General features: G+C 37.6%; 1 protein-coding gene across 1 annotated transcript in view; it reads right to left on the minus strand.

Annotated features, from left to right (window-relative positions):
- PKHD1 (PKHD1 ciliary IPT domain containing fibrocystin/polyductin) overlaps positions 1 to 25779 on the minus strand; it is a 463584-nt gene that overhangs the window by 101439 nt on the left and 336366 nt on the right. Inside the window, 1 exon segment of the mRNA XM_050789247.1 lies at positions 25251 to 25408. Within this exon segment, the coding sequence (XP_050645204.1) occupies positions 25251 to 25408 (158 nt within the window).

Raw genomic sequence — 25779 nt, forward strand, 5'->3', positions numbered from 1 at the left:
ATATTTAGAACTCCTTTTCATTGTATCTACTTCAAGTGTAAGCAATCAGGATATTACTGATAAGATGTGAAGTTGAGCACAGAGAGATTATACCGCTATACTATGTCACGTTCATTAAATAACGTGTACTATTTGTTATCTGATCTATAGATAAATAGAGATGGTCTCAATGAAAGTGATTTATGCTATTTCCAGTTTCTTTCACATAAAATGGGAACAACTATAAATGGAGATATAATCAAAGAAAAAAAGCATGGAAATGACATTTAACTTTGATAATGCAATTTGATGTGATCAGATGTGCAAGTATACTGCATCAAGACAAAGGGAAATACAAGAGCAATAATCATGCATTCGGAGTTTATTTCACATTTATGTTGTAAGAAATTATCATTTAAGTACCTATAATATGGCACAGGAGTTATACATTTTTGTACTTAAACTGTTTTGATATTTCATAGCTTTATTTAATTCAGTATATAGTCCACACAGACTTGGAAACAACATCATAGCTGGCTAGGATGTCCAGGTGCTAATATATTAACATGACAGCTTCATGAAAATATGCAAAAAACTGCCAATTTTAAGTGCATATGTAATATAAATATATTTAGTTTGAATATCAACTATTAAAGCTTCCAAAATGAGTAGTGTAGTATAATAAAGAGTGTGCCAAATTAAGAGTTAGATCATGCTTTAGACAATTTTTTTTTTTTTCTTGAGACAGGGTCTCACTCTGTTGCCCAGGCTAGGGTACAGTGACACAATCATGGCTCACTGCAGCCTTGACCTCCTGGGCTCCAGCAATCCTCTCACCTCAGGTAGGCAATCTATCTTATGGTCAAAAAAGTAATCACTTAGTACCAGGTTTCTCACCCTTGACTATTGACATTTTGTACTGGATAATTATCGGTTGAAAGGTGCTATACTGTGCATTGTAGGATGTTTTACAGCCTCCCTGAACTCTATCCATTACATGCTAGTAGCACGTCTCCAGCTGGGACAAACAAAAATGTCATCAAATATTGCCAAATTTCCCCTGGCAGCAAAATTAATCATTGACACCCTCTCCCCTCATTGAGAAACACTGACTTGGAGAGGTTTTATGAGACCCAAAATGTGTTACTGTTTTTATAAGTTGTAAATTATCTTACAAATATGTCATCTCTTTATACAAAACTAATTTTCCAATCTATAATTGGATAAATCACATTATATATTGTACAATAAATGGCATTGCTTTCTAATAGCAAAAACTTTATTATGCTCTTGGCAAAATTTATAAACAAAGCAAGGTCTGGCAGCTCTTCAAAAACAGGATCATTCTTTATTCACATTTTTTTAGCCCTAGCACCTAATACACTTCCTGACATACATGGCATGTCTCCACAAATCTTTTGCAAATGAAAAAGAAAGTCTTAAAAGAGATTTTACTATGCATATTTTTAAGAATGCTTTAACTTTAATAGGTACCAATGAATTACACATAGTTGGCATTCTAACCGTTAAAAAAGCTTTCAGATGTGTGTGCACGGAGGCAGGGCAAGGGAGGCACATGGCAAAATGGCGAAAATATCCTTAATCAATTCTATTATCCATTATACTTTTCTATCTTGTGTGAAATATTTTTGAAATTTCAGAAAATTAACAAAATCTCCACTGCCACCAGAGTAATCAACATCACCACCATGGATCACTGAGATAGAATTGCTAATTCATCTCTCTCTCTTACCCACTCTTGCAAACCTCTCAGAGTTTTAAAAATGAGAAGTAAATTACATCAGTCTCCTCTGCAAAGAAGAAAGGAAAATCTCGTTTTCTTCACATGTCCCACAGGGCTCCTCAGGAACCGGCTCTCATCCACATGTCCAGTCTCCTCTCAGGCTGCTCGTTTGCATGGCACCCTTGTTCAGTCCCTACAGCCCACTTTCCTCCAGTGCCCAGGCTCTTTCTTACTTGCGGTTTCCACATGAACTGCTCGCTCAGCTGTGAGTGGAAGTGGAAAGCGTTTCCCTCCACACTGTTTCTGGCCAACTCTTATTCAATTTTGGTTTCAGTTTAAATGCACTTCCAAGAGCCACCTGCCTTGACAACTCACATTGCCCCCATCACCACTATTCTAAATTTTGATGCACTTATAGCACTCCTATTTTTTCTTCATGATATAGCATTTATCATATTTAGGATATTATTCCTATATACCTATTCACCTATTTATAATTATACATTTGTGTGTATGTATATATATGTATATACATTTGTGTGTATATGTATATATATGTGTGTGTGTATATATATTTATCTCTTTTTGTTGACTCTCCCCAATAAGAAATGAGGGCAGAGATTATGTCATTTTGTACATATAGCCTTTATTACAATACTTGGCATACACTAAATGCCCAATAAATATCTGGTGAAGAAATGAGTTAATAAATGAGTAAATGTACACATTGACTTTATGAAGGAGAAGCTCTGGCAGCAAAGGTAGCAATTTTAGGATAGAAAGGAAATGATAACATGGGTAAGGGAAGTATTTGAGGGTCAGCAAGGCTCTGGAAGAACCAGTTCCTCGAATCACATTGTATCTGTACCTAATTCCTCCATTAGTGCACAAGAATGGCTCAGCTTCTCCTCTCAGTAGATGGTCCCACCACATCCTTGTTGCAGATTGTTGTTTCCTAACCTATTTATGCCTAGTGTTCCAATAATGGAACAGTGGGCACATGGGAGTTATTTATATTCTACTGCTCAAGGTCATGGCCAAGGTCTGATTTTGCAGTTTAAAAAATTGCAACTTCCGGCATAAATGGGTTATCTTTACCACACCAATATTATTGGTAATAAACTTACATTTATGTTCTTTCTTCTTTACCAATATTATTAACAATAACCCACTACTATTGGTATATTATTAGTAGTATATTATTGATAATACACCTATATTATTATATTATTAATATACCAATAATAATATATCATTATATTATTAATAATATATCAATAATAATAGCATATCAATATAATTGATAAAGAAGAGAGAAATAAAATAAAGCTTCTCTACCATATTATTTCACCTACCACTTTATTCCAGATAATTTATGTCTAGCTGCAATTTATCTCCAAAGCTCTAATTCCAAAGATTTCAACCACCAGCTCCATATCTGAATGGTTCCTCTCCCATATAGTGCGTACCCCAAACTCACTAAAGGCAAAGCTTAAGCAACCATCCTCTTCTTTCCTACTCCCCCATATCTGCTACTGGAACTTCCATTCCCAAAGATATCCTGACTATGGACAATGGCGTCACTGTTGACACCCTCTCCACAGTCCCCAAAGTCAGGAGTAAGCAAACTCTATTTCCTCTCTTTTGTATTTCTTTGATCTGTACCATCCTCTCCATTCTGGCCGCCATCAATCTCCTCCCAGTCCTCAATCAATTTCTTCTCAATTTGAACAATTGAAACAGTGTCTTAACAAGTCTTTCCATTTGGTCTATGCTCCAACCCATTCTTCACCCTGCTTCCTGCTGTCTCATTAATCTTTCTAACGTTCAGCTTCTTACAGGCTCCTCCTCTATCCTGAAATCTTCAAAGCCTGCTCAGTGGTTACTGAAGTAAATAGAAGTACTTTAATCAGACATTGAAGGCTCTCCAAAAATACGTCTCCACCCTTCTTTTCTTCTCGGCATGCTTTCCACACTGCATCCAAATGAAAATACCCCACACCTTGTAATATCTGAGCTCTTTATTCATGCCTGCCCTCAGTGTGGAGGGTCCTTTTCTCCGTCTGCCAAAATCCCACTAGCTCCAAAGCTCTCAGAATACAATTTATGCATTTATAGGTGCTTATCTTACATTGCTTTATATTACAGTTGGTTACTTGGATTTTCCCTCTTACTGAATTGTTATCTTTTTGAGGTTCAAGGTTGCATCTCACTTAAGTCTAAATTCCCCAGAAAGCTTATATACACAAAAGTTTGCGCATTAAGAAAAAGCACGGGCCCTAAATTCAGATAGACTTGAATGCAAAGCCTGACTTTATCACTTGATATAAAAAAGCAAAGTCCCTAAACTCTGTGAGCATTGGTTTCATCATATTTAGATCAATTAGAATTGATTAACTGGAAGCTTATTTTCCAAGTTATTGCAAAGATCTGATCCGTAAAGCGTATAACACAATGCAGGTATGTAAGAGGCACCCAGTAAATGGGAGCTATTGGAATAGTAGTAACTATTACCACATTGTAATAGATAATCAATATATATTGGTTAAATTAAACTAAAATTAACATAATAAATCTTTCCTGCCCTCCAGGAGGATATAATCTAATTGGGGAAAGCCACATGCTAATGTAATTAACCATTCTAAGTAAAATGTAACATGAATGAATGGAATCAGCTATAAGTTCCAAGGTTATGTGAGCAGAAAGACTGACTTCCTCCCAGGGCGGAGAAGACATCCCCTGAAAAAAAACACAGGACCTCTGCAAAGTCTCCTGCAACAGGGAACCACCACAGAAATAGGCCTGCTCTGAACAATAAAGGGTCATTCTCATTTGTTTTCATTTTTGTTTTCAAATTAGGCATGTTTTAAATGAGTCATTAATCATGTACTTACTTCACTAATTACTGACTTCTTTTCCAGCTAATTTTTTATTGAAAGGCATCCTTAAACAGGGAGAAAAGATACTGTCTTGGAAAAGGGCATAAAAGTCTGCTCAGAACTACATCTCATTACCTGGTACTGTCACATAGATCAATGTCAGAGTATATACCATGAAACTGTTGACTACTGAAGAACAATTCACGGTAAGTAAAGTAATTTCAAGACAGCTGGGAAAATGAATTGTTGAAAATTTCAAAGTGTGATAACACAACTAACTCCAAAACAGGAAGAGAGAATAAGATTAAAATAAAAATTGATGATGAAATGTTATTTTGGATCAGTTGTGTGTGGGTGACCAAGAGTGATTTAAGATATTTTCTTTCCTCTTTCTCCTTCATCTCTCTAAAAAGGAGAAAAGAGAAAGAAAATATCTTGAATCACCAGATCTGGGCTTTCCAGATATAATGCTAGAGAGAAAGAGAGAGAGTTGGGGTGCGTAGAATGGTACCCCAAAGTATGATATGAGGCTTGGCAAACTGAGCACTTTTGAATTAAAAGAAATTGAAGGGCCTTAGAAACTGCCTCAGAACCAGGGACTTTCTAAGCTTCTCTTACTTCTACCCCCTCCCCAACAAGTGTGGAAAGGTATTCTCTCTGGTATCTGTGTAAAGAAAACTTCTTCCAAAAGAAATGCAATTGTCTTCAGATCCCCTTTCTAGGAATCTTATCAACTAATCAGGAAAAATTAACCACCAGAGAAGAGAAGAGACTAAAAATTGTCGTATGTCCACAAAAACTTTTCACCTATTCTTCTGAGGGCAGCTGCAAAAGATTACCTGAGAGACTGTATCTGCAAAATAAGATAACCTATGTTCACACTGTACTATCTCCCCTCACCTGCTCATAACTTGTCCAAAGACTATTGTTTGTCCTTAGGTCTTTTTAAGCTTTCAAAGGGAATAATTTACAAACAATTATCTAGTCTTTGGGACCATTTACTTCCCCTAGAAATCATTTACTACTCCTCTAAACTGCCTACAGCCTCTCATACCACTCTCTCCTGTAAATAGGGTATTTAAGCCACAATCATCTGGTCCTTCTTTGAATCTGATATTCTGTATGGCTCCCACACTTACACACATTAATAAATTTGCATGCTGTTTGTCCTGTTGATCTACATATTGTCACTTCACTTCAGCAGACTGGAGCCTTCAAAGGAGGAGGAAAAATTCTCTGCATTCTACTATTAATATATCTATCTATCTATCTATCTATCTATCTATCCATCCGTCTATCTAATCTATCTGTATCTTGAAATCTTGGAATCACTGTGTATGTTAGTCTGAATAATGACCCTAAGATGACCATGCCCTAAACATCAGTATCTGTGAATGTTATCTTACATGGAAAAGGGGACTTTGTAGACATTATTAAGTTAAGGATCTTGAGTGAGGAGTGTGTCATGGATTATCTAGTTGGGCTCTAAATGTAATCACAAGTGTCCTTATAAGAAGGAGGCCTAGGGATATTTGACTACAGTAAAAGAGAAGGCAATATAACCACAGAGACAGAAATTATAGTGATGCAGTGATCATGCTAACAGCAAGGGGTGAACTGGATAGCAAAAAATTTTAATCATGCAGTGAAGGAAGTTAGGACAACACTTAGCTGTGAGGTTGTAGGAAGAAAACGGTCAAAGAGAGGAACTGCTACAAATGCACCTTTCTGCCATGTGGCTCGAATCTTCTTGGATGGAGCCTTTAGTAATAAAAAAGTTAAAGTAGGTCCAGAAATAAGGAGAAGCTGTTCAAAATGAGTAAGGCTGCTGGAAAACAGAGGGGGGTTCCAGTGATCCCTGTGTGTCCCTGCAGTGGGAAGGACACTTGCCCCAGGCTAGTGAAGGTGCCTAGCCGTGTGACATGATTGGCATCCCCAGTGTGGGACCACGTAAAACCTACATATCTGGAACAGGCATCTGGATCTTTTTTCAACAGGACTAAACAACTGCTCCTTGTTTTGAAAAACTTTTCTGTTGCTGTTGGTATTTTCATGTCTAAGGCAAACAGAGAGTCATGTGGATGCTCAGCAATTGAAACCTTGCCCCTGTTTTGGAAGAGATGTGTTTCAGCCTGTCCTTCAAAGGGATTTCTTGCCATGTAATCTATTATGTTCATATTTTATTTGGAAAAAAATGGAGAGACAGAGAAGAGGAAATGCAAAGAAGAAGGAAAGGAAACAGAAGTGTGGGAGCAAAGAAGTCCAAGAAAGAAAGAGACCATCGGGTGTTTGTGCATGACTCTCTTTCATATGGAATTAATGGTGGTTTAATGGGGTATGAAAGGATGTTTTACTGGAAACAATGAGGAACAATTGTCTAGCTCACGTTTCATTTCACAGGTCATTATTGCATTAAGAAGTAAATCGACCAAGTCCGGTAAATAACAGTCTGTGTATTGCCGAGAGCTTCAAACCAACAATTTTAGCCATCACAAACTAATATCTCTGTCATTTTAACCCTTGCAGGGTTGTGCTAGGGGGCTAAACAATTACAGTCTTCACCCAGTTCTAGAAGGTGAGCATAATTCATTGCCCTTCTAGTCCCTTCTTTTGCAAAACCCAGGAGGCCATATTTTAGCATTGTTGTTTTGTTGATGAGCCAGCCTTAGCCAAATGCAGCTCTGGTGGCCTTGAAAAACAACCCCCATTTTTAGTGAATGCTGCAGGCATCTTTAAACAGACTGCTTCCTCTGCAAAATTAATTGCTGCAAAATGCAGTGCTCCCTCATCTAAGCTTTCGCAAGCTCAAACTCAGCTATTTGGGTAGGTCATAGATGTGTCTGAGAGATCCAGGGAAAATGAGCTGCTTTTCTTTATTATAGAAGTTCACGTTCGTGTCACCAAGCATCATCAGGCACTGGACATACAGGAGTTTCTAATGCTTAAATTCTGGTTCCATTAACTCAGGGGCAATTGGTGGATGAGGCCAATTCTGGCCATATTTTGAAGCAATAGTGTAGTAAATAAACACATCAAAGATAGTTTATCGTAAACGATCACACTTAAAATACATATGGTAAAATAAAGTGCATATTAAAACAAAATTTTCTTGCTTCAACTTGTGACAAAAATCAGACAAAAGTCAGGTTAAGATTTATAATATTACATAAGCATGTCAAAGACAAACCAGGCTATACTGGCCCCGCAGGAACTGGCCTCAATGTCCTCTTTCCTGCCATCCAATCCAGCCTTTTACATCTCTTAGTATACCCCGCATGAACTGACCCCTGCTCCCTTTAAGTTCCCATTACTGCTTCATCCCCCTCCAGCTTCCTGGGCCAGCCCCATATGATCTGTCAACATTTCCTCATAATTTTTCAATCAAAAACTGATGTTTATCCTACAGATTGAATATGGAATTCTCCACATGTCCACAGTACCTGTAAAACATGGTAAGTAAGGTCTAATTTCTTTCTTGAAAGAGAAAAAATCTTGCAGAGATGGCATCAGTATTCCAATGTCTTACTTTTATTATTTCAAGTAACACTAAGGTCTTACAATTAACTACGGTGTGCTGAATAATAGCCTCCCTAGGATGCATATGCCCTAATCCTGATTATGTGAATATGGCAAAGGGACTTTGAAGATATTATTAAGTGTATAGATATTAAAGTAGGAAGACTATCCGGGACTACAAACTTAGAAGCAGAGAACATTCTCTGGTTAGAATTAGAGAGTTGTAGTAAAGGAGAAGGAGGGAGAGATTCAAAGCATGAGAGGCACACAGTTAACTATTGCTGATTTTGAAGATGAAGACAGCCACAAATCAGGGAATGCAGGCAGCCCTAGAAGTTGAGCATGAAGCCTGGCCTACAGTGAGCAAGGACACAGCGACCATAACTGAGCAGCTTAGCAGCTGAGCCTCAAACTGCATTTTAAACTTTTTTTTCTTGTTTTCCTTTTCCTCTTTTCCCTTCCAGTCTCAAGATACAATTTTGACACAAACTGCATATGTTACTGGTGGAAGGTATCCGAGTTACCAGCGGTAAATCTGTGCGGGTCTGCAGCAACCTTAATTTCTACCCCCTCAGATGAAAGAATTTGACAGAGGGGCATAAGGCAGAAAAAGAGACCGAGACAAGATTCAGAGCAGGTGAGGAAGTATATTTTAAAAGGCTTTGGAACAGGAGTGAAAGGAAAGTACGCTTGATAGAGATCCAAGTGGGTGACCTGAAGAACAAGTGCGGTGTGTAACTATTAACTGTGATACTACGACTTTATAGGGTGGCCCCCTTCTGGCGTCTTTAACCCCCTTCTCATGATTCTTCCCTTAGGGTGGGCTGCCCACATATGCAGTGCCCTCCTTACCCTTGGGAGGTGAGCATGCGCAGTGTGTTTAGGAAATTGTACGCATGCCCATCTGAGGCTTTCTTCCCTTTGCTGCTGGTGTGCCCCCAGAAAATCAAACTCTGCCACTTTATGCATATGCCCAGGAAGTCGCTTCTTCCTGGCATCTCCATTCAATTAACACTTTAGTGCAACAGGTGTGGCCCATCAGGAAATGGCCTCTTCCTGGCACCATCTGCCAATTTGTCACTTTTAGAGAGGCAATGTGATAACTGCCGAACCATCACTCAACATTCCTAGTGGGTAGGGGAGAGCCCTCTCCAGCCCTACTCTATGCCTGCCTAACAACCTATAACACATCTGTGTAACCTCTCATATTAAAATACAGCCTCAGTGTGTGCTGTGAACCTCAACTCCCTTTCCTTTTCCATATGATACTCCCAAGCCTTATGCACATTTATTTACCTAAATGCTTGTTAAGCATGCACCATGCTTTCTTATCTGGTCATATATTGCCTTATATGCTTTAGGAGTCAGATCCTGATACCGACAAGGCACCTCTGGAATTCTCTCTCCAACAAAAGATTGCTTAAAGATGGAACTCACTCCCAGATGAAGAGTGACTACAAAATTGACTGAAAGTAATTTATAACCTGGCAGGGTCCACGAAGGTGGCATCCCCTTTGCCAAATGGGATAATTGTTCAAGAGGGGCCACCAGAGCAAGTCATGCTACCTGGCACCTCCCAGCCCCCACACCTCTTCTGCATTCCAAATCCTTCTTTTAAAAACCTCTGTGTTCCCTCCACAAATTGAAGAGTGGAATTGCTTTCTACTCTTCCCCTGCTAGCATGAATAATAAACAAATCTTGCTTCCTTTTATCACAACTTATTATTTTGACTTCTTTTCATAAGCAGTAAGCAGCTGGACCCTTTTGCTGGTTACACGACCTCAGTCCTACAACCACATGGAACTGAATCTGGCCAAGAACCTGAGTGAGATTTAAGGTGAAATAATCTCCAGAAACTCTAGAAAGAAACGCAATCCTGCCATTACCTGAATTTTGGCAATGAGAGATCTGAAGCAGAGAAAGCAGCCAAGTTCACCAGACTTCTGACCTACAAAACTGTGAGATAATACTTAGGTGTTGTTTGGAGCCACTACATTGTTAATAATTTGTTATAGCAGCAATAGAAAACTTATACAAAAACCAGTATGTCATGCTCAAATGTTCATCACCATCCCAACCAGAATCATGATAAATGGTGGCAGTTGTGGCAATGGAATGGAATAGTCAAGATATTTAGTGCTTATCCCATGCCAGGCCTGGGGCCAAGTTTTTCAAATGCGTTTTGTCTACACAGTTATAAAGCTCTAAGATTTCCTTTGTCTCTAACATGTTCAAACAGAAAGACAGAATATAGCTTACAGATATGAATAGGCTGGTTTCCACATGGACAGTGCCCAAGAAAAGTTGCATCCTACCAATATCACCCAAAAGGGAAGAGATTATTATTCATAGCCACATAAAAAATGGCTTCAACTCCCTTCCTTCATGACAATTACTTTCAAGAACTTACATTCAGTTTTTATTAATATTTCTCCTGTGAGGCTTATCGAATTGAAATTGAGTCTTACTGGAAGTCCTTAATTCTGTAGTAGAAAGATTGGCTTCTAGGTCTAGGAAAATTTCTTTCCTTTGGTGTTCTTTTCCTTGACACACTTTACAAAATAACCAACTCATTTTTCAAGAAGTATCTCTGTAACTCTAAATAACCTCATCAATATTTTCTAGTAATTCTATCGGGTTTTCCATCTTTAATCCATTTAAAATTTATTTTTGTAAAGAAAAAGATAAAAATTTCTAAATTGCTTTTTCTCCCTAAGTGATGAATCAAATGGCTCAGCATTGCTAATTGAATAATTTTTATTTTCCCATAATTTAACATGCTATTTTTGTTATAAACTAAATTGTCAAATGCATCTGAATCTATTTCTGACTTTAAAAAGTTTGTTCCATTAACATATTTATTTCTAGAATACTTTTAATGAATGCTTCCAAAGTCAGAAACTAACATTAGTTTTTACATCTCATGAAAATGTAAATACATAAAGAAAAAAACTGTAAACCAGATAAATGACTTTTTCAGACCCATAATATTGAGATAACTTGCTTAGTACTTATTTATGAGCTGCTTTGGTATCTATTGGCAAGGCACAAGCATTTTATTTATTGGAGGGACTGTTCAAGCATTCCCTTCCATTAAAATGTGCATTTATGCATACACATGAAAATACAAAAATAATGAAACTGAAAATAGACAAATTTCAGTCTTTCATCTGAAAGACGAAATTCATCCATTCGTCTTAGGCATAAAACAAGCTTAAATTTGAGCTTCTACCTTCTAAATTTTTGAGAGGCTGGAAGGGAGGGAAGAGGGTCTTACTCTGTCACCCAGGCTGGAGTGCAGTAGCACAATCATGGCTCGCTGCAGCCTTGACCTCGCAGGCTCAGGCAATCCTCTTACCTCAGCCTCCCAAGTAACTGGTACTACAGGTGTGCACCACCACACCTGGCTAATATTTTTGTTAAATTTTTCAACACTATTGTACTGAAAGGATTAAAGCAGCAATGCAGCGTTATTCCATTATTAAAATTTGAAGACTAGGAACACAGCTTACTAGTCAATGAAGTCTTTGAAATAATATGGGGAAAAAAAGAGAAAGAAGAAATAAACTAAAATAAAAAGAAATAGAAAATAGAGAGCCAGTTTATTATTATGGCAAAAAAAAAGTAATTTCATTTAGGAATGGGTATTCAAAAACAGCTCCTCTTGTGGAACACTGATATTACTGCTTTTCAAACATACAATAAAACAGAGAAATGTGAATAGATTTCTCATAAAGGATTGCTAACTTGAGTAGTAAAATTCTGTTTCAGAAAATCTTGATGCTTTGTTTGGAGGACTGAGTATTTAAATAATACCTCCTGCAAATGGCAGGTAATCCAAGTCTAGACAAGCTTTGTTTTTTAATTGACTGAATTATATGCCCAGAATCAATTAGGTGCTCTCTAGAATGGTTTCTAATTCTGTGATTCATTTCTAATCCTAGGAACCCAGGCTGCATCTGAAGACTGTTGACTTATAAAAATGTAATTTAACAGGGATACAGTCTAGTACATGGATTAAAAAATCAATGTTCTTTAATGTGTGTCCCTCAGAACAAAGGAAGAAAGATATCCATATGGTGAGTGCAGCTATATGTAGCTATTTAGTCTTTGAAATGTGACTAGTGCAACTAAGGAGCTAAATTTTAAATTATGTATAATTTTAATTAATTATAATTTAAGATGTAAAACAGATAACAATTATTGGAAAATGTTTAGGTATATTTTAAACAATGTTTATATGTGATTCTACTTTTTCAATTGCAAAGTTTATAAAATATAGGCAAAGATCAAATACTTTTGATAAAAACATACTTTATAAATTGACATATGTCATAACAGTAAAAAGCACAACAGATTTTAAACACATAGTATAAGAAACAGAATGCAAAATATCTCAACTTTTACATTGATTACATATTAAAATGATGATTTTTTAAATATATTGAGCAAAATTAAATGTATTATTAAATTTAATTGCATCTGTTTCTTTTTACTGCTTTTAGCCTGTATGCTAAGATATTAAATTATATTTCTATTGAACAATACTGTTCTGGATGGGTAATGCTCAGTTCTTATTCCTAGATTTTAAAAAAAATCACTGAAGACAAGATCATCAAAAAATACACCAGTCCTTTATAAAAATTTCAAAAATTTGTGGATCAAAAAACTCTATCAACAGAGTGAAAAGGAAACCTGCAGTATGGGGGGAAATATTTGCAAATCATATATCTAGTAAGGGATTAATATCCACAACATATAGAGAACTCCTAAGATTCAATAACAACAACAACAACAAAAACCAAATAGCCCAATTCAAAAATTACTATGGGACTTCAATAGACATTTCTCCAAAAAAGATATTCAACAGTGACCCCATGAAAAGATGTTCAACACTACGAATCATTTGGGAGATGCAAATTAAAATTACAATGCTATCTCACCTCACACCCATTGAAATGGTTACCATCAAAATAGAAAATTTCATGCAGGGCGCGGTGGCTCATGCCTGTAATCCCAACACTTTGGGAGGCCGAGGTGGGTGGATCACGAGGTCAGGAGATCGAGACCATCCTATCTAACATGGTGAAACCCCGTCTCTACTAAAAATACAAAAGATTAGCCAGGTGTGTTGGTGGGCGCCTGTAGTCCCGGTTACTTGGAAGACTGAGGCAGGAGAATAGAGAGAATGGTGTGAACCCAGGAGGCGGAGCTTGCAGTGAGCCGAGATCGCGCCACTGCATTCCAGCCTGGGTGACAGAGCAAGATTCTGTCTCAAAAAAAAAAAAAAACAACAACAACAACAACAAAAAAAAATATATATATATATATAGAAAATTTGAAGTGTCAACAAGGATGTGGAGAAATCATTGTGTACTGTTGGTGGGGATGTAAAACGGTACAGCTATTGTGGGAAACAATATGATGGTTCCACAAAATTTAAAAACAGAACTACCATATGACCTTGCTATTTCACTTCTGGATCTATACCGAATAGAATTGAAAGTAGAGTCGCTAAGTGATATTTGTATACCATATTCATAGCAGCATTATTTACAATAGCTAAAATATGGAGCAATCCAGGTGTCCATGGGTGGATGAATGGATAAGCAAAATGTGGTAAGTTCATGCAATGGAATGAAATTCCATAATATGCTACAACATGGATGAACCCTGAGAACATTATGCTAAAAGAAATAAGCCAGTCCCAAGAGGTATTGTATGATTCTACTCATATGAGGTACTTAAGGGTAGTCAAAATCATAGAGACAGTGAGTAGAATGTTGGTTTTCAGGGACATGGGGTACGGAAGAATGGGAAGTTACTGTTTAATGACATTAGAGTTTCAGTTTTAAGAGTTGAAAAGACCTATGGAGAAGTATGGTAGTGATGGCTGCACAATACTATGAATGTATTTAATACCACTGAACTGTATACTTGAATTTGGTTAAGATGAGCTGGGCATGGTGACTCACATCTGTAATCCCAACACTTTGGGAGAACGAGGTGGGTGGATCACAAGGTCAGGAGATCTAGATCATCCTGGCTAACATGGTGACATCCCATCTCTACTAAAAATACAAAAAATTAGCCGGGCGTGGTGGCAGGTGCCTGTATTTCCAGCTACTCCGGAGGCTGAGGCAGGAGAATGGCGTGAACCCAGGAGGCAGAGCTTGCAGTGGGCTGAGATCACACCACTGCCTTCCAGTCTGGGTGACAGAGAGAGACTCCATCTCAAAAAATTAAAAATAAATAAATAAATAAATAAATAAATAAATAAATAGTTAAGAGGGTAAATTTTATATTATGTGTATTTTACCACAACAAAAACAGAAGCCAGTCTAAAAACTGAAGAACTAAAAAAATGTCATATGTTAGCTGACAGAAGGAATTTAGAGTTCCTATGCTTGAAAAAGTCTTATTTGGTTTATTACAAAATCACTATCTTACTGTCTTTGAATATGTAAAAGGCTGTAATACAGAAAGACTTATATGAAACGTGGAAAGACATACTCTGTCATGACAAAAGGCAAACTAGGTCACTGGGTAGAAGTCATAGAAGGAAGAGCATAACAATAACAGTTCATCAAAATATAATATAATCTAGGCAGCCTTAAAAGGGTGTGAACTCCCACTTCTTGGGAAAATGAAAGGTAAAGGGCACGTAGGCATGTGAAGTGAAGCTGATTGACCTTCAAGGGACCATCCAAATCAAAGACACTACAATCTTGAGATTTCTTTCCAACTAGCATGTATTCCTGTAGACTAATAGATTAACATAAGGCAATATTTCCCAAAATGTGTTCTGAAGTACACCTATTCCAAGGGACCCTAATGTGTAGTATGAACAGGTATTCTCTAGTCAAAAAGCTTGGGAAATACCGGGTAACACAAAATTAAACAGTATTTTTAAAAATGTAATTGCAGAACTTATCAGAATCCTTAGTATTTTCATACATATGGTGGTCTCCAAAATAGGAATAGTCAGAGTTTTCAAAATTTATTTGGCCATGTATAACATTTTTTACAATCTCCTGAAATTAGAAAATGAGGGAATATTCTTTGAAAATGCTAAAACAAATTATGCATTAATTTAATCTATAAAATTTACTTTGTGGAAGAGTTGACTGGCAAACTAAACTTAAATTCCTGACTTTCTTATTCACACTTGTTCCCTCATTCAACAAACATTAACAAAGCATATATTATGTTCCAGAAATTGTACTAGAAATTCAAAGACGTTTACCTTGAAGTCACTCACAGTCTGGTCAGAAGGCAGACTTGTAAAATGATGGCAGCAGCCCACGAGAAGGGCTGTAATGGAGCTGAGCAATGGGTGAAGGAGGGTCACAAAGGTCCTCCATATTCCTGAGTTCTGACCAACTGCAGATCAAAAATATGTGGAGAAAAAAAAAAAAAAAAAAAAAAAAAACTCTACAAAGTTCCAAACAGAGGTTTTACTTGATTTTGATTTTGCCACATGGTGAGTACTATGTTGAATCCACACAAATGAAGTGATGTGTTAGCCATCTTATTAGGTATGATAAGTAATCTACAGATGATTTAAAGTATATGGGATAATGTATGTAGATTAGATGCAAATACTACACCTTTTTTATATAAGACTTGAGCATCTGTGGATTTTGGTATCTGTAGGGGTCCTGGAACCAATGCCACATGGATATTTAGGGATAGCTATATATATATTATGTATGAAGAAGAGGAACTAAATGAGTATTTTTTGTGTGTGGTTGTTATAATATTGCCCTTCAAAAATGTTAAGGTAGTCAACAGTTACTCATTAAACTCTAAAAATCTATTTGCTACCAAGTAAAGTAAAATATGTGAATGATCCAGTTAATTATATCTTTGCATAGAGTCCTACCAGATGATTCAGACCACACAATGATAATTATCCAGAAGTGGCTATGAACTCTGGCTTTGGAATCAGACAAATATAGATTTAAATTTTGGTTCTGCACGTTCTAACTGTGGGACTGTGAAAAATTAGTTAACTTCTCCAAACCTCTATTTTCCCAAATGCTGAAGGGGGATAACGATCCCTTCATGTTAAGGTTGTTGTAAGGATAAATGAGAGTATTCATAAACTATTCAGCATAATGCCTGGCACATGGAATGCACTAGATAATGGTAATTATTATTACTGCTAGTTTGTTTGGATAATTGCTAGGATAATTGCACAATCTCAGTTTTCTTTGTTCTGTGTGGACAGAGCTTTGTATGTGACGAAAGCTGATAGATCTAAAACAGTTAACACTGAAGAATATAAAGAAAGAAGGAAGAAAACTTGGATAGATGGTACCAGGGAGTATAACATAGTCTTAAAAACACAGTTTGGGTCTGGGTGTGATGACTCATGCCCGTAATTGTAGCACTTTGGGAGGCCAAGGTAAGAGGATTGCTTGAGTCCAGGAGCTTAAGACCCGTCTGGACAATATAGTGAGACCTCATCTCTACTAAAAATGTTTTTTAAAAAAACTAGCCAGGTGTGGTGACATGTGCCTGTAGTCACAGCTACTTGGAAGGCTGAGGTGGGAGGATCACTTGAGCCCCGGAGTTGGAGGTTGTAGTGAGCTATGATCGTACCACTGCACTCTGGCCTGAGCGACAGAGTGAGACTTTGTTTCTAAAAATAAATAAAATAAAATAAAACACAGTTCAATCTGAACCTTGTTAATTAGCTTTATGACTTGGACAAGTTACCTGATGTCTACATCAGTTCCCACATCTATAAAATGGAGTCAACAGGACTATCTCTTAGAGTAGATCCCACTGATGGCATTAAATAAAGTAACTCATTGAAAGGTCACAGCACAGAGTCAGAAATATGGTGGACACTCAGCAAGTGTTAGATGCTGTTATTGTTAATGGAAGATTTGAGGAGCAAGACAATCACAGTAATAACATGCCTAGATTGAGGAAAGGAAAAGGAAATTGTCCCCATAGATCACATGCCTGTTCACATCATCCTTTATAGATCACACATGAAAATCATTCCAACTCACAGCATGGACTGCTTCAAAATGTAATCAAATATTGTTATGCCATTCACCGCCTGGAGATCAGGCAAGTCATGAGGGAGTGGGAAAATAAGGTGAAGGAAAGGTACTTTTTGGGTCTTAACAACATACTACTAGAAGCCTTATCTCCCTCTGCTTGGGATTAAAATCCCTTGCAGACATGTATCCCAAAGAGTCTAATATTTTCTGAGACTCCACTGTGCCTTTATATTTTAATACCCTGACATCTGGAATCCTAAAAGTCTAATGTTTAACGATAAATATCTGCTGAGACTAAAGAGCTATATACCAAGCTTCAATCTTTGGGGCCTATAATTGCTTGGGAAAAGAGAATGGTATTTTCCCCTCTAGCTAGAAGAAAAAGACCTCTGCAAGCACTGATATTGGCAGACAAATTTTCTAACAACCGTTTCCTCTCTCCATTCTGTCCTCTCATTTTCTCCCTCCCTCTCCAATCTCCCATTTTATAATACCATCTTGCTGTCATTCTCAGGACAAATGGGAAGAAAGAGAAGCCTAGAAAGCTTAAAGAAAAGACACATTTCAAGGTCTAGCAACAAAAAGTTGAGAAACTGCTAGCCACTCTCTGTTAAGCAGCTGAGCAGACATTGCCACAATACCTGAACTTTCCCCATTATTCAGTTAGAAACCACTTCATCACTCAATGGGCTGACAGTCAAATGCCAGCTTTATTTTCTTTTTTTATCAACCTAATCTTTTATTTTTGATTTGAAGCCAGTCACTTTTAACGTCTCCACAGTGGTTTATAACTTTCTTTCTTGAGAAGTGTCCAAGAAGTAACACAATTTGAAAAATGTTCCCTACTGTCTCATGGTAAAAAATGGGAAACTCACCTGCCCTGAAGGTGTATGTGGTCAGAAATCTTGGTCAGACCACAGCACTTTGCTGGAAATAATGTCAAGGAAAGTGTGGGAAAAGCTTATCGTAAGTTTATATTTTTAATATAACTACTCAATGTGGCATTTAAAACATAAACTTAGGATCGAACCCATTTTTATCCACTGACGTATTATGAAAGTGACATTTTGAGGTCAGTCACCTCACTTCTAGGAAAAATGATCTATTTAAGAAGAGGTTTAATATGTTGTTTTTATTCAAATACTTAATTAAGATTGTAAATATTCCTGAATCTTTTCAGCCAATGTTCTTTTCTCTTGTGGAAATACATTCAGTGTGTTCATAAGCAAGTATGTTTATATCTGTTGGTATTTGGCACAGAGAGCTAATTCTTGATTATTCATGAAAATTTGAAACTATCCACTTATTAAATTAAAAATATTATCTTCTTAATATCTTGTTTATTTACTTCAAAAGGAACATATAACTCTATAGTGGTGATTCTCAAACCTAACACAGCAGAATCACTTATTGTTTATATGTGTGTGTGTGTGTGTGTGTGTGTGTGTGTGTGTGTGTGTGTGTGTTTAACTCAAAGGTCTGGACTTTACACACACCTATTGATTCAAAATCTCCTTACCTGCCAATGAATGTTTAATGTCCTAGATGATCCTAATGATAAGCCAGTTTTAGGAGCTAGTGTCCTGACCACCTCATGAAAAAATATTGGCAGGAGAATGAGGGGGGATTGTTTTGTTTTAAAATTTTCAGTCTATTGAAGAGTAATACTTTTAAAAAAAAAAAAAGAATACAGATTATCAGACAAATTAGATATACAAACTATAAGCCCCATGTTTTACTTATTAGACTCAACAGACATAAAATTACTCTGCCAAATTGCTATGTTTCTAAGTGGTAAATTTCTGTGAATACATCACTGTAGACAGGTAGCCAATAGTTTGTGGGCTGGCACGTGTGGAGCAGCTACCTCCAAGCCTCACCTGCTCCCCTTCCACCTGCACAGCTTCCTGGCTGCACTGCCTGCCTCCAGACAGCCAGGGCACTCCAACACAGCTAGTACAATCTTTTCAGGGAACGAGGAAAATCCTACCGCCACCTTTCTTAAAATCTCCTAAAATATATAGAAATAGAAAATAAAAATGTGGTTAACAGAGACAGGTGTTTGGGGGTGAGAGGAAATGAGGGGATGTTGGTCAAAGGACACAGAGTTGCAGATATGTAAGGATATGTAAGGCGAATAAGTCCAGAGGTCTAATTCACAACGTGAGGACTCTAGGTTAATAATATTGTGTTGTAGTCAGGATTTTTGCTAATATTATGGATTATAGGTGCTCTTACCACAAAAAGTAGGGGCGGTTAACCATGTCAGATGATAGATATGTTCATTTGCTTCACTATAGTAGTCATTTTACTATGTGTAAGCCTATCAAACCATCATGCTGTACATCTGAAATGTACACTAAATAGAGAAATAAATTGAAATAAAATCCAAACCTTTTACCCTGGCCAAGAAGAAGGCGGGCTCTTGTCTATCTGCAACTGCTCCTTCTCTCAAAAACTGCACACAACGTTCTCCTTTCCAGCCACCTCTCACACATGCTGAGGCCCTTTCGGGTCTCACAGTCCCTGCCCTGGCTGCTCCCTCTCCCTGGAAGGCTCCTCTGTGTGCTCAGAGCAGGCCCTCCTCACTCCTCTTTCAGGTCTCATTTGAAATGCAACTATTTCAAATAGCAATTCCCCTGCACACAAGACACACACGCACACAGACAACTCAAACTACCTTTCTAGCCCAAAACACTATTGTATTTTTTCCATCCTTCTCATCTCTCCTGGAATGTGTGTGTGTGTGTGTGTGTGTGTGTATGTGTGTGTGCATATATATATACACATATATACACTGCCTGCCTCCAGACAGCCAGCGCACTGTCTATATATATATACACACACACGTATATATACACACACACATATATACACACACACACACATAATATATACATGTTATATACATACACATATGTGTGTATGTGAATGTATATGAATTATATACAATATATATAATTTTTTTTTGAGTCAGGTCTCACTCTGTCAACCAGGCTGGAGTGCAGTGGCATCACCTTGGCTCACTGCAACCCCCACCTCCCAGGTTCAAGTAATTTTCATCCCTCAGCCTCCTGAGTAGCTGGGATCACAGGCATGTACCATCACATCTGGCTAATTTTTCTATTTTTAGTAGAGACGGATTTTTGCCACATTGGCCATGCTGGTCTCCAACTCCCAACCTTGGGTGATCTCCCCGCCTCAGCCTCCCAAAGTGCTGGGATTATAGGCATGAGCCACCGGTCCCAGAATATTTTTTTGTTTATTTGGAATTTTGTTTATGTACCTCTGGAATTTTTATTTGTTTATGTACCTAACCCTACTAGAACATAAGCTTGATGGCAGCAGAAATGTTGTTTTGTTCACTGCTATAGTTTCCATGCCTACAGAGGTTCTGGTAGACAGAAAGTAGGCAAAATACACTTGCCAAATCCATGAAAATGGCAATTTCAACGTGTAGCATAAAAAAGGTGTTCATGCAATGCTAGCTTTCATTTTACCTCCCTTCCGCTTTTTTTGTCATGGTTGAGAAATTGTTAAATGCTATTGAAACTGAAGCTCTGGTTTCTTTCTGTTGCCTCCCGACACTGCTGGTGCCCCACATGTATGAACCGGGTTGTGAGGTGACGACACCCATTTGTAGCCTGGGACAGACAGAAACTGAGTACGGAGCCAGAATGGAAAGTTCTGGTATCTGCCTAATTCTACCTGAATGGGACATTAATTTCAGTGCTTTGTTCTTCTAAATGATTTTGAATGTTCAGATCATCAGATGCCTCCATAATCAAAAGAACTCCTTTCCAGAATAAAATGTAAATGGTTCTCAGAAGATCACCTGCTTGGTATGAGCTGTCTTGCTCTCTACTGTTAGACATTTTTCAAAGTTGGCTGCAAATGCAAACTTACAGATAAGTATAAAGCAAAATTAGCAGCTCTCTTCTCCCCTGGCTACACACCCTGCATTACACAGATAGCAAAACCCACTGGCAGAGTGTTCCTCAGAGCTGATCCACATGGATGGTTTTTGCTCCTAATGCCAGAATATATGACAATATGCTGGGACCTGTGGATATCTGTCTGGGTGAGTAGTTTTTGTATGAACTTATATGTGCAAATAAAATCTGTTATTTTCCAAATTAAAAATAAACCTCAAAGGCAATGGACTCCAAATGACTTGGAGAGATATGTTTTAAAAATATGGAAAGGATATAAGCGTCTGTTAATGACATTTGGAATAAATATAAAATTCGGTTCCGGTGGTCTCCATTTTCACCTTAGCTGCGTTACTTTCTCTGGTTTACTGAAGATAATCATAGATTCTTGTCTTGAAGAGAAAAAATACAAAATAGTCATTAATTATCCTGAGATTAAATCTGTGCTTTTATCATCCACCAGATTGTGGACAGGAACTGGAAAGTAGCTAAGAGAAAATGGTTTGAAAATGAAAAGAAATTTGCATTAGGGAAGGAAGGATTTACTCATACTTTGGAAGTCAAAGAAAAACACTGCAATCCTGTCAGCACCCGGCAGGCACCATTTACTATGTGCTGTCTCTTTCATTGCAAGAGGACACAGATTGTATTTTTAGTGCAGTAAACAGCAGATTCCACTGTGGGAATCCTTGCAGTTGGTACCTATAGCAACCTCATTTAAAATGTTATAAAGCTCTAAAACATCAGGAGTTTAGGCAGTCAGTCATACATACCTCCATACGGACATTCAGCCACTCACACACATACATGCTTGTCCACACAGTGATAGTAAATCATGTGTAATATTATATTACTCATGGAGTTTTACCTTTGAATCATGTTTGACAGCCATGGTAAAGAGCTGAGAAAAAGCAAATATTCTACCATTGCAACCAGCAGCAAGAACATATTTGTGCCTAAACAGCGTATTACACCACCTGGTAAGCAATCACCTAAAAAGAATATTCTTATGATTTAAACATGGAGAATTTGACATTTTAGAGTTTCTATTTGTAACAGATGCTTTTGATGCCACACCTATGTATTTTTGGCACTCACCTTCATACACCAAAGGCTGCTACCACAAAAACCTATGACTTCCTTCTGAAAAGCTTTTTTTTTCTTTTGATAACTTTGGTATTAATGTTTTTCTCTCTCTCTTTTTTCCTTCTGAGAGTTTTTGGTGGCCTCAAGAAAGAGCACAGTTAGCCTGTGTTCAGAGAAAGCCAAAGGGCTGGAGAGTTAATGTCCCCAAAGCATCCCCCAAAGTCCTGACAGAAAAGAAAGTAAGCTCAAAGACAGAGGAGCCAGGATTTGAGATATAAATACATGAGCTTCCCTGTGGCTTGGCTGGGATTATTTGGAGTGATGTTCCCATGGTCTCCCGCAGTTCCCCATCAGACTTGAGCATCAGCTTCCACAGTGGCAACCAGGTTGATCACACTTCCCTTATTGGCCTTATTTCTTTTCTTAGTATACTTCCTCACTTCCCTATTGGTGTTTTATGGGATCACCCCCGATTAAACTACTTGAATTCTAAGCCTTGAATCAGGGTCTGCTTCTGGGACAACCCAAACTAAGACATTGTCTTCAGTCTTTATTCCCTTCTGTTAGGATAAAATATAATTTTCATCAAATACTCTGAAACACACATCCCTTATGGATTCCACAGAAATGGGATCCTTACCAAAAGCTCAAGTCCAGAAAAGTCCCACAATTAGGCATGTGTTTATTTTAACATATCAGAATGTTTTCCCCATAGCATAAATACCTGTAATGGCGGAATCATTCTTAAAACCAGTAGAAAACTTACTATAGAACGCCATTTGAGTAGATCTACGGGTAAAGAGGAGGGTAACCCCTTATCTTTTTTCTTTTGTTACTTTCTTTTTACTACTACCCACATATTTTCTCAGTATAAATGTGTCCCTGAGTTTCATTCTTCTGTGCAAGAAAGGTATTTGCTGGTTCTATTCAACAAATGCAGCCAACATATTAAAATGAACATTTACTCAGCATTTCCATGCACTTGGCGCTGAGTTTAAAACCAATACTGTAGTCCCCACAGCTTGTCACTCTATTCCAGAGATAAGCCTTCAACATATGGAAAAACATAAAATAAATATTAAAAAGTATAAGTACTCAAGCATGAAATTTTATGGTAATTAAAATAATTATATGTAGAAACAGCCCCAAGTACCAAATGCTGTACTGTAGCAGTAGTTCAGATGAAAGAAAGGTGAAAACAAGTAGAGAGATACCTAGAACTATCTGCATTTTAGGCTTTCGTATTACAGATAAATTCTTCAACCAATGACCTGAAGGCCTCAGTTCATTCACATGCTCTTGGATGATGTGAAACAGCAAGCTATTCTGGCTGGTTACCTATAATCCATTCATTTGATCAGTCAACCAAAGTTTATTGAGTATCCTCCCAAATACACATCAGTGAGAAAAAAAAAAATCCTGCCCTCATGAAGTTTGTGTTCTAAAAAGGATAAACAGTACATTAACATAAGCAACTATATTTATAATACAATGTTAAGTAACACGACTCCAACAAACAGTAAAGCAAGCATAGCAGAGCTACAGAATAATGATCTCATGATTATTTTAGATAGGGTGGTCAAGGATGGCTTCTCTGAGGGTACCTTATTTGAACAGTAGGAACTAGCTCCCAAAGAAGTGAGAATAAAATATTCCAGGAAGAGGAAAAAGCCAGTGCAAAGGCCCTGATGTAGGGATATGCTTACCATGTTAAAGGAACAGTAAGAGACCAGGATGACTAAGTAAAAGGCCTGTCACAAGAGAGGAGGTGAGAGAGTAGGCAGGAACCAGGGCTGCAAGACTTACAGGCTTGTAGCTGGGACTTAATTCTGAATGGGTGGAAAGCTAAAAATATCACTCTGGCCATTATGTGAAGAATAGACTAGAGACTACAAAAGTAGAAGGAAGAAGATCGGCAAGGTGGTTATTCTCTCATCTAGTGAGAGACAATGGTGGCTAGTAGTAAAGGGAATGGTGAGAGTGGTAGTAGTGGAGGAAATGAGGAGATTGAGAATTTGGGTTAGGAAAAAGAAAAATAAAAGATGACTCCCAGGTTTTTTACTTAAATAGCCTCAGGAATGGTGGCACCAATTATTGAGGTAGGGACAGCTAGGCAAGAAGCAGGTTGTAGATGGGGCAGAGATCAAGAATCTTTTTGAGGCATATTGAGTCTGAGATGTCTATTGTCTTTCCAAGTAAAGTCAGTTGGCTATACTAGACCAAATTTCAGGGTCAAGTCTAGGCTGAGGATATAAACTGGAAGTCATCAGTATTTGATGGTATTTCAGTCTTGGTCCTAGGGAGCAAAATTAGAGAACGAAGGAAAAAGGTCTCAGGACATAGTCCTCTGACAGTCTCACATTCAAAACTTAAAAAAGGACAAGGAAGACCAGAAAAGACATCTAAAAAGAATCAACTAATGAAATAGGGAAAAAACAGAAAACCTTCTTTACGTTTGACCACAGCAGGTTCCAGCTGAACACAAATGGGAATTCAGAGTCACCTTGTTAGTGGAAATAAAAAGACAATGACCTCTCCAGGGGTCCAGCCATAAAAACTGATATAAAAGGGGGCTTTGCTTGCATAAGCAAGAAGACGAAGAAGTTTGGAGCACAGCCCTGTTTGGGGGACAGTTGGAGAATGGAGAAAAGGGAGACAAACCACATGACATCTACCCTACCATTGAGAGAGTGCTTTAAGTCCTGACAGAAAAGAAAGGTAAGCTTAAAGAAAAAGGAGCTGGTTCCATGGCAGACCAGTATGAAACACTGAGCATGATGACTGCTTCAGGCCCAAGTGCCCAAGCTAGGAGAGAATTGTCCTCCCAGCTGTGCACCGAGTTGGGCATTGAGAATCTGCACTTTTGACATGGACACAGGCAATCTCATAGAGGGCACAGCAGTAAGGTTGTGAGATCACAAAATGACTCAGCATTCCTGTAATACAGGTGAATTGGCAGCAGATTAGCACAGACTCCAACTTTAGAATTTAGGTCTTCACCAGTACATTTCATTCTCAATGAGCACAGCTAAACCAGCTCCTTCACAAGCACCCTTGCCTCTACCACAGGCACTGAGTTCAGATATAGCTTACCTGCATTGAAGAAGGAGGCAGTCCATTCTGCCTCTGTTTTAGGAAATATAGAAACTGGTGGAGGCAGACCCAGGGCTCTCCCATCCAGATCCTTGAAGAGATATTTCCTTGGACTTGCACAGTCTAATTCAGGGCAGACTACTTTTCCTAAATCTTTCCTGTAAAGACAGTCAAAAAGCAACTCTTCCATTTCATGATAAGCAGCAAGAAGAAAATATACACTGGTAGTGCTAATGTTGTATAAAATAAATTCAACAGATTTTTATTATTGATAATGTGTTACATAGATATAAAATAAAACTCCTTATGAAATCTTTTTTTGCTGGTTATATGGTCAAGAAGAAAGACATTCTTACTAACCAAATATTTTGGATATCTTAATATGTAATCTTTATATAGATTGCTAATTTTTTAAGAAGATACAAAAAAGTTCCTCTCATAACAACTGAACATAATATAATTATTTTTAGAAACTTCAGGAGTTTGCAGTATTTTAGAATTATTATTATAAATATCAATTATATTTACA

This window comes from Macaca thibetana, chromosome 4, assembly GCF_024542745.1.
Source record: "Macaca thibetana thibetana isolate TM-01 chromosome 4, ASM2454274v1, whole genome shotgun sequence".
Classification (NCBI taxonomy): Eukaryota; Metazoa; Chordata; class Mammalia; order Primates; family Cercopithecidae; genus Macaca; species Macaca thibetana.